This window comes from Porites lutea, chromosome 13, assembly GCF_958299795.1.
Source record: "Porites lutea chromosome 13, jaPorLute2.1, whole genome shotgun sequence".
In the NCBI taxonomy this organism is placed as follows: domain Eukaryota; kingdom Metazoa; phylum Cnidaria; class Anthozoa; order Scleractinia; family Poritidae; genus Porites; species Porites lutea.
Genome location: NC_133213.1, coordinates 19,413,571 through 19,422,489, shown reverse-complemented (window position 1 = coordinate 19,422,489; position 8,919 = coordinate 19,413,571). Strand labels below are relative to the sequence as shown.

The following is an 8,919-nucleotide window of genomic DNA, read 5'->3' as shown; positions in this document are numbered from 1 at the left end:
CACTCCAGTATTTAACCACTACCCACTCATACATCTTTCGAGTGCTTAACCGGTGCACAAAAACAAAGAAAAGGGAATTATTGCTCCACAGGATTTCTTCAACAGACAACTGAGATTGTGACATGAGAACACCTTGTGCACAGTTACTACACTCCAGTATTTAACCACTACCCACTCATACATCTTTTGAGTGCTTAACCGGCGCACAAAAACAAAGAAAAGGGAATTATTGCTCCACAGGATTTCTTCAACAGACAACTGAGATTGTGACATGAGAACACCTTGAGCACTGTTTCTACACTCCAGTATTTCACCACTACCCACTCTCACATGAATGTGGGCATAGAGCAGCCATGATTTTATTAATACAAACTAGTGTGGTTTACAAAATGATACTGTACAATTAATACAAAATACAAACTGAAATAACATCAAGCTCAAAAACTTGAAATGATCTCATTAAAATAATCAAGTATGCTATTTTTCAATATTCCAGGTTGAACTAATAGTTCCCTAAAATAGGCATCAATGTCCTTGCATTGAATTTCTTGTCACCTGTAATGATTTTAAAGCGCCAAGCATCAAAATGTTATGATAGAGTTTCCCCCTTTGTAACCTGCAAAAAAAATACAGTAACCGCAGGCAATGAGATGAACAATAATGTTATATTATTTTTAAATAAATCATGTTACTCTCGCAGCATCAACAACATTAAATTCAGAATAAGCTTATGATGCTGCTTTCTCAATTGCAGGCAACAAGGAGCCTGCAATCCTTATCTCCTAGCTACAATCGGCAACAAAATTGTTGAGACATTGTACTCAAATGGGATACCTTCAGAGAACCAAAGAATCGGCACCCCTCCCCTGCCACCTCCATTCAAAGTTGGGGTGTTTGTTGTTTTGTGTAGGTAGCTTGAACATCGGCACAGCACTGCATGGAGGGGATGGGGGAGGAAAAGCTATTTTTCCTCCTTTTGAAGTCAGTAAAACGTAAAAACCACCGGTTTAGGGCAAAGTGTCTCAACTCATTTTGTTGCCAATTGTAGCTTTGTTTGGACTCCCATTAAGAATGAATGCAATACACAGAATGCAATCTGATCAAGCGTATATGACCTTCTGTAACTTGTACTCTAATCATGCATGTTTTGACGATCTATCAAGTGAAACTTACATTGGAGCATTGGAGCAAGAGTGTTTTGACCTTTGATTGTTATGGCCTGGGGCGCGTTTCTCGAAATTACCGATAATTAACGGGCCTGTAAAGCTGCTGTTGTTTACATGTAAGATAGAGGTTTCAATAGTTTTGCATTTAACGTGATAAAACTATGATAAGTTAATGGAACAAAATGGAGCAGTTTGCTAGCCAGGACCCACGCTCTTATTCTTTATATTTCGATTTGAATATTTGATTTTGAGCTCAAAAAGTTACCGGGACTTTCGAGAAACGGGCCCCTGCACCCAAATGATCATCAGTGAGGTCTTGCATAAAGAAATACCTAGGAATAGCTGGGTGTTTTTGAGGTTGATAGAGTCTATGAGAACAGTCAAAGAATAATAATTTTGTCTCAAAAATTCACATTTCATCTTGGCAGGCTAGAAATGTATCAGTGGTGAAGTATTTTGTCTCAGACAAAGAACCGATTTTATGATTGATCGCAGCCTGATTTTAGCATAATTTATTTGCTGATTACACCATAATATCACTGCAGTGAGACTCAATTCCTGTAATCCAGGTTTCTCTTGGGCTACTACCTTTGAAACCAAGTCCCCTTCAAATGGTCCAGAATGGAAAGGGAGAGGGGAAATAAGCATTGATTACAATAGGGGTGTGTTTTATTGGGCTCCTGTTTCAATTAACAATGCTCAAGCTCAAACATTTTCACAGGAAAATAAGCTAGATGCAATTTATGGGTTAGCTACCATGACAGAATACCGACTTGTCAGTGACCTCCCCCTTATTTTAAGACCAGACTGAGGCCCCGAAGGCCTGAAAATTTTTTTTTTGAGACTGGGCCCCCAGCTTATCGCACCCCCCCCCCCCCCCCTCCGCTCCTTATCTGAAGGTCTGGATCTGCCACTACTTGTAAATTTGTAAAGTCCTTCAAAGAAAACCCTGGACTGGGGCACTAGGCTGGAACCCTTGGGGGGTACTCCAGATATCAAGTGACAGGACGATCAAAGGAATTTTGGAGTTTGAAATTTTCGTTTTCAGGATTTTTTGGGTTGGAAAATTTTGGCAAGTATTTTTTGGGGTAGCTTCATAATTTTAAGTACGGATTTTTTTTTCCCACGTATCCCGACCGTGTAGTTCCGCGAATAAATTTTTATGGCTCAGAAATTCTGCATCATGGGATTTTTGGGGGGTTAAATTTTGGTTCAGGGATTTGAAGGGACACCCAACGACTGTTTCTGTAAAATATCTGTTCAGAGAAGCAAATATTGCCTAGAATTTTCTATTGTTTTGAGGTTGGTTAAAATTTTCTAGATAAGCGTAATTCTCTTCATGTAGAGTTTTCGAAGCTTTTCTACTTATTTCCAAATGAAGTTCAATTCTTTACCTTTCACTACCCAGGTTAGGCTAATTTTTTCGTACAAAAAGGAAACCTAAAATTTTCGGATTCCAAAATGTGATGGACATACCGAAGAATCAGAAAAATGCTCACTTCTGTAATATGCTTAATTGCATTTAAAATTTTGGGGAAAATAATACTGAGGCCCTTGTAGATTCAAAATGACTCAAGTTCCCGTAGGATGACTGAACAGGCAAAAAAATTTCATAGCACCGTTTAGAATGCAATTCTTGAGATCGATTCAGAGTATTTTAAAAAGTACTCTGGATAGGGGTTTACTTCGGTGTAAAAACCTGAGAAGTTTTCCTTTGTTTTTTAGCTATTATTTTTCCTGGCTCTATTTTGTTGACTTCTCAGTGGCTTCTTGTATTCATTGTTTTAAGTCAATTTATTGTGAGTTTCACACTGGTTTTTACACCAAGGCAAGGATGAGCCCAAGATACCCTTAAAAACTATTCCAACGTATTTAGGAGGAAACCGTCGTTGCGTGTCCCTGAACGAGGCTCAGGGGCTACTTACTCTGGCTTCAATAAATTCCACTCTCTGTTCAAGTGATGTTAGTTGATCATTTATCTTCGCTAATCTTGATCTGCATGACATATCTGGCATTTGAAGAGATGTGGTATTAAAAAGAGTCCATGCATCGGTTCTAAATTAAGATTTAGTCACAGCATACCACAAAACATGTACAAATTAGTGCAGACATAACATTTTATGTTTCTAACACTACATAAATTGACTTTTTAACTGTAGAAAACAATATTGCTCATTGCAGTAGTCAGTCAGATTGAGAAAATCTTTGGCTTACCAAAGTCGTTTAGGAACTCTGCAATCTTTTTTATTCCCTCAGAGACAATTTCTATGAATTCTCTGTTATCCCAATCCTGCTGAATTTGTTGCTGCACTTCAGAACTCATGGCAATTTTCTGTATTTTGTAAATGAAATCGTAAAATGTCGATATGGAGGGACTGAAATTCCAAACTTTGTCAGCGGAAGGTATTTTTGCTCAAAAAGCAAGAGCATGCGCGCATAGCGTTGTAAATATTTCCGCGTGCGTCACATCGCATTTACTTTATCGTTAAACGAATTTGTTCATTTTTCACTCCCGTATGGCTTATAATCGAACCAAAGAAATATTTGAGGCCTTAGAGGTTAGAGATGCTGTTTTACTCAACGAGATTCTCGAAAATATGAATGGAGGTGAAAGAGCTTCCGTGTTATCCCCAGATCGATGGGTGTCTATAAAACGACGACACGTCTCCAGTGCATTTCCAGATAGCAAGTCTCTGCTGGTAGCTGCAGTTGAAAATGGAGATCTCGATAGTGTTAAAGTACTTTTTAAGCACAACGTACATATAGGGGTTCCGCTTCGGGATGGATTGTTTTTGTCGGTCGTTAATGGAAATACTGATATTTTGAGGTACTTCCTTGAAAATAGAGCTGATGTCGATGCACGTTTAAAAAATGAATGGACCCTTCTGATGGGGGCGAGTTTGTGTGGTCGCACAAATGCTGTTAACGTTCTTCTACAGTACGGAGCCAATGTGGCTCTTACACATAACAGACTTGGCTCTACAGCTCTTCACTTTGCTGCAGGTAGTTCACACAACTCAGGTGAGATTTTGCGTTGTTTGATTGAAAATGGAGCTGATGTCAATGGAGTTAATAAAGTGAAACATACCCCTTTGATGATAGCGGCTAAAAGGGGTCACATAAATGCACTCACTCTTCTCATTAAACATGGAGCTGATGTGGATCTTCAAGACAGTGATGGCTACAAAGCCCTTCACCATGCTGTTTATGGTTCTGATGTCTCATCTGAGATTTTGAGTTGTTTGATTGGAATTGGAGCTGATGTCAATGCACGTACAAACAATGGAGTCACTCCTCTGATGATAGCAGCTGAAAAGGGTCACATAAATGCAGTCACCTCTCTTGTTAAATGTGGTGCTAATGTGGATCTTCAAGACAAAGATGGTCAAACAGCTCTTCATCATGCTATGCAAAGTCCTCAGGCCTCAATTTGTGAAGTTTTAAGTTGTTTGATAAAAGATGGAGCTGATGTCAATGCACATACGTTTCATAATGAAACCCCATTGATGTTAGCAAGTCGTGATGGCCATGTAAATGTGGTGACCTTTCTTATCAAACATGGAGCTGATGTGGATCTTCAAGACAAAGATGGTGACACTGCCCTTCACTATGCTGCAAGCTCTAGTCTTCCTGAGGTTGTAGAAATGCTGTTAAATCTTGGAGCATCCCACATGTGCAACCACCAAGGACTAACACCACTTCATCAAGCCTGCATTAGTGCAAATATTGCAGTGGTGGAGTATTTAATCCAGAGACCAGAAATAACAAGAGAGCAAAGAGTGGATGCTCTAGAGCTGCTTGGTGCCTCTCGTGCCACTCAAAATAAAGAGTTTAGTCTTCATAGTTTTTTTGTTGCAGAAGGACTGATGTACATCAAGCGTGGCATGGAAGAGAGATATGTAGATCCATCTCAGCCTATATTAAAACAACCGAAGAAACCTGCTTATGGCAACAGAAAAGAGAGCCAAACACCTGAGGAACTTGCTTAGATAGAAGGTGACACTGAGTCTATCCTAATGGAATCCCTTCTTATTAAAGAGAGAATCCTTGGAACAAACCACAGTGAGCTACTTCGATCAATTAGATTTGTTTGTAGCAGTTGCAACCTTACTGATCCATCCTTACTAATAGCATTGTATAGTCGTGCGGTGGATATAGCACAGAAATCTAATTTATCTGCCCTTGATGATTTTCAAGAAATAAGTCATTTATTGCATAAAATTTGCAGCAGGAGTAATCATCTAAAAGAAAAGGATTTGCTTGAATTGCTGAGGCAAATAGTTATTGAGTATGAGAAGCAACATACAAAGAGAAGAAGATTAAATGATAACAAGCAATACTTTCAAGAGCTGGTCCGGGAGGATCTCTTTGACTGTTCACTTGAACTTGTGCTCATGATTTCAAAATCTGAATTTTGTGACGAGAGGAATGCCTCAAGTTTGACCATGTTGTTGAGGAAACTTTTCATGCAGGATCCTAGAAACAGATATGGAAATACACTGTTACATGAGTTCATCAAAAGGTGCACAGACGATGATGATTCATCTCCTTGTCTTCAAGCAGTGAATCTTCTTTTGAACGAAGGGTTCAATTTTAATGTCATCAACAATGAAGGAAACACTCTACTTCACATAGCTGTCATGTTAGAACCCAGGAATGACAAACTTTATCTTGTTACTGAAATCCTGCAGCTTTTGTTTTATGGAGGTGCTCATCATGATTTTGTCAACAATGATGGTAAAACACCCATGGACATGGCTGGAACTGATGAAGCTCGCATGATTCTTTCAGAGAGAAGAAAACTGGAGTTAAAGTGTTTCAGTGCCAGAGCTGTCAAAAAGTTTGGAATTCCTTATTTGGGTGTGGTACCAAAAATCCTGGAGAATTACATCAGCAGGCATTAAAATTTATCAGTTGCTTAGATACAATAAATTTTTAGTAGCATCATTGATATTCTTTAACATTTTAACTATCGAGAAAACATGACCAAATTTCCTGATTTTTATGCTTCTGGCTTCAAAGGTGGTTACTAGGTACACAAGGTGACGGGCTTACTTTGTGGCATTCAGTTCTTTGGATCTGGAAGGTTGTATTGACAGCAAAAATATGAACCATAAACCTAAAAATAAAGAATTTGAGATTAAACCAATAGTCACATTGGACCTCACTTTTCTATAGCTATATCTATTTTTAATCATGGGACGAGGGTAATATGACTCCCCCAATAAGGGGGGTGGGGTGGGACAGGTGGGGTAAACCTCCCCACTCTTTTTTTTTCTTGCCTCTTCCCTTTAGGTCATCTTGGATTGCAAAACATTGATTTTTGTTGCATAATTTCCTCCTATTTCTTCTGCTTCCGACCCATTTAAAACTCCCACCTCCCATCTCGTTTTCTTTCACCGTCTACCCTCCTGCACTATGTACCCCTCCTGCCCTACGTACCCCTCCTGCCCCATGTACCCATTCCACTGTGTATTATCCCTAGCCCCCCCTCCCTCCTGTCCTCCCCACTAATAACTCTGATGAAGATCTCGAAAAGGAGCAACTTCAGAACCTGCCCACCTTAAGGAGTGGTAAACTAAACGATTAAAAGTTGGTAGTGAAGGTGTTGCAGTATACTTTTTTAAAATATTTTTCCTTAAAAAATACCGTTATACAGTGGTTTATGGTCTACGGTATATACCTGTTACTGTACCTTATTATTTATACAGTTGCCAGGGGCGTAACCCGCTTTTCGGCTATTTGTAGGCCTGCACTGACCCCCCTCCCCGCCCCCGCTTGAGGGCGTGTGTCCATCCGTAAACTCCCAAGGGAACCACTTTCCATATATGGAGGCGAAGAAACAAAGCATTTGTTAATGACGACATATCATCTACCCTGCGAGCAGTCTCCTTCGATCTTCCTAGATGGACGATCGAAGGAGACTCTGCTCGCAGGGTACATAACGTCAAGACATTGCGTGAGTGATTCACGGACGTGGTTTTCCAAAATATACACAAGCATACTTGTCGACCGAAGTTTTCATGCTAAAGAACAATTTCACTACATTATCGTTCAAAAGTAATACTAAGTTCTCAGTGATTCTAATGGTGCGTATTACTAATTATTAAACATCCCTTTCGTACGTTACAAGCACAAATTTTAAGACAGATACTAAATGTATTCTGAGTATTTTTTTTTCCTGTCTTTTTGCTTTTTCTCCTTTTATTCAACACCAGGGGGGGACTCCGCATATGAAAGGGGTGGGGATGCTCGTCAGAAATTTTGAATTAAACCCCTAGAGGAGACCGATCTGGGCGTTACCCAAGCTTTTTTTGACCTCTAAAAGTAACCTGAGATCAGGCCCAATCTTCGTTTCGCTTTGTAATAACATTCCGGCGGGCAAGGCGAAACGAAAACAGGCCCAATTTAAGCGGTAGCCGTTAGAGAGAATGTATGAGAACCGCTAAAATTGGGCCTGATCTCAGGTTACCTAAAAGAGACCATGTTATTATTACACTCTTGTAAAACAATGGACAAAGACGTCTCCTTTAAATATTGATGTTATAGAAAACTTGGATTTTATGAATGGAGTAATTAAATAAAACGAATTAAAAATATACATGTCAAATATCAACTTTTGAAGCAAGGACCAGCTTTAATACAAAAAAGAAAGACCGGATCCTAATGAAGGATCTAATCAGTAATAAGTGAAAATATAAAACAAAACAAACAAGGACGATTTTACAGACGGGAATATAAATAATTTTACCAATATTTCGGAAGGCACGGCCTTCCTTCTTACATGTAAGACCCTGAAGAAGGAAGGCCGTGCCTTCCGAAATATCGATAAAATTATATATATTCCCGACTGTAAAATCGGCCTTGCTTCTTTTGTTTTACATATCAAATATATATTTTTTCGCGTGCAACCCTAAACGAAACCTTCACGGCTAAATATGGTGGCGTTTTGCCCAGCACACCCTAAGTCAGCCCAAAATCCGAAATTTATAACCCTAAGCGAGACGACGAGCATCCCCACCCCTTTCATATGCGGAGTCCCCCCCGGGATTCAACAGGCATGATAGATGAAACGTGATTCATGGATCCATGACGTCAAAAAATTATTTCGTAGAAAACATAAGAACCACTAGTTCTCAAAAGATCGTGTGAATTATCAGGAATTACAGGAAAATACATAGATTTTTCAAACATAAAATGATTTTGTCAAAGGGATGACCTAGCAGAAAAAAAATGGTAAAAAAAATTTGAATAGTATTTCTTTATGAGCTTTAACAATTCTAAATATCTGGTAAAAAGGTAACATTATCTGACTAACCATTAAGAACCAATGACATATTTTAAGACGCGCGACTTTACTAACAACATAATTTTTTCCGAGTACCACTTTAATTTCTCTCGCAACTGGTTACACTAAAGCCCTAAATACTAAATCGACCAGCACACTACACAGGAAAGACGTTACATACATTGTGAGTAAGGTAAGCCGCTTTTTATTGAAATCCTTTCATTTTCGTGGGTTAATTTCGCGCTCCTGCCGGTTCGTTTTGATAACATAGATAGCCTGTGAATTTCAGGTTGTCTTATTTTTAACTCTTTTCAAGTCTGGCTTCAATGTCGTTAAATCACATATTACGAAAATACTAATACAGTCGAACCTCCATATGCGACCACCTCTCGTAAACAACTGCCTCTCGTAAAAGATCACCATCCTTAAGCGACCGCGTTAAAGAGATTTCCCATTGTTTTTAAC

At 39.1% G+C, this 8,919-nt stretch overlaps 2 protein-coding genes across 2 annotated transcripts; both read left to right on the top strand.

Moving 5' to 3' along the window:
* The first annotated feature begins 3,682 nt into the window (after positions 1–3,682).
* On the top strand, positions 3,683–5,156 carry LOC140922505 (ankyrin repeat domain-containing protein 16-like). Its single transcript, XM_073372483.1, has one exon. It carries the CDS (start codon positions 3,683–3,685, stop codon positions 5,153–5,155), a length of 1,473 nt encoding a protein of 490 aa, XP_073228584.1. The 3' UTR covers position 5,156.
* A 26-nt stretch (positions 5,157–5,182) lies between these two features.
* Positions 5,183–6,070, top strand: LOC140922504 (protein fem-1 homolog B-like). Its single transcript, XM_073372482.1, has one exon. It carries the CDS (start codon positions 5,183–5,185, stop codon positions 6,068–6,070), a length of 888 nt encoding a protein of 295 aa, XP_073228583.1.
* Positions 6,071–8,919: the final 2,849 nt, after the last annotated feature.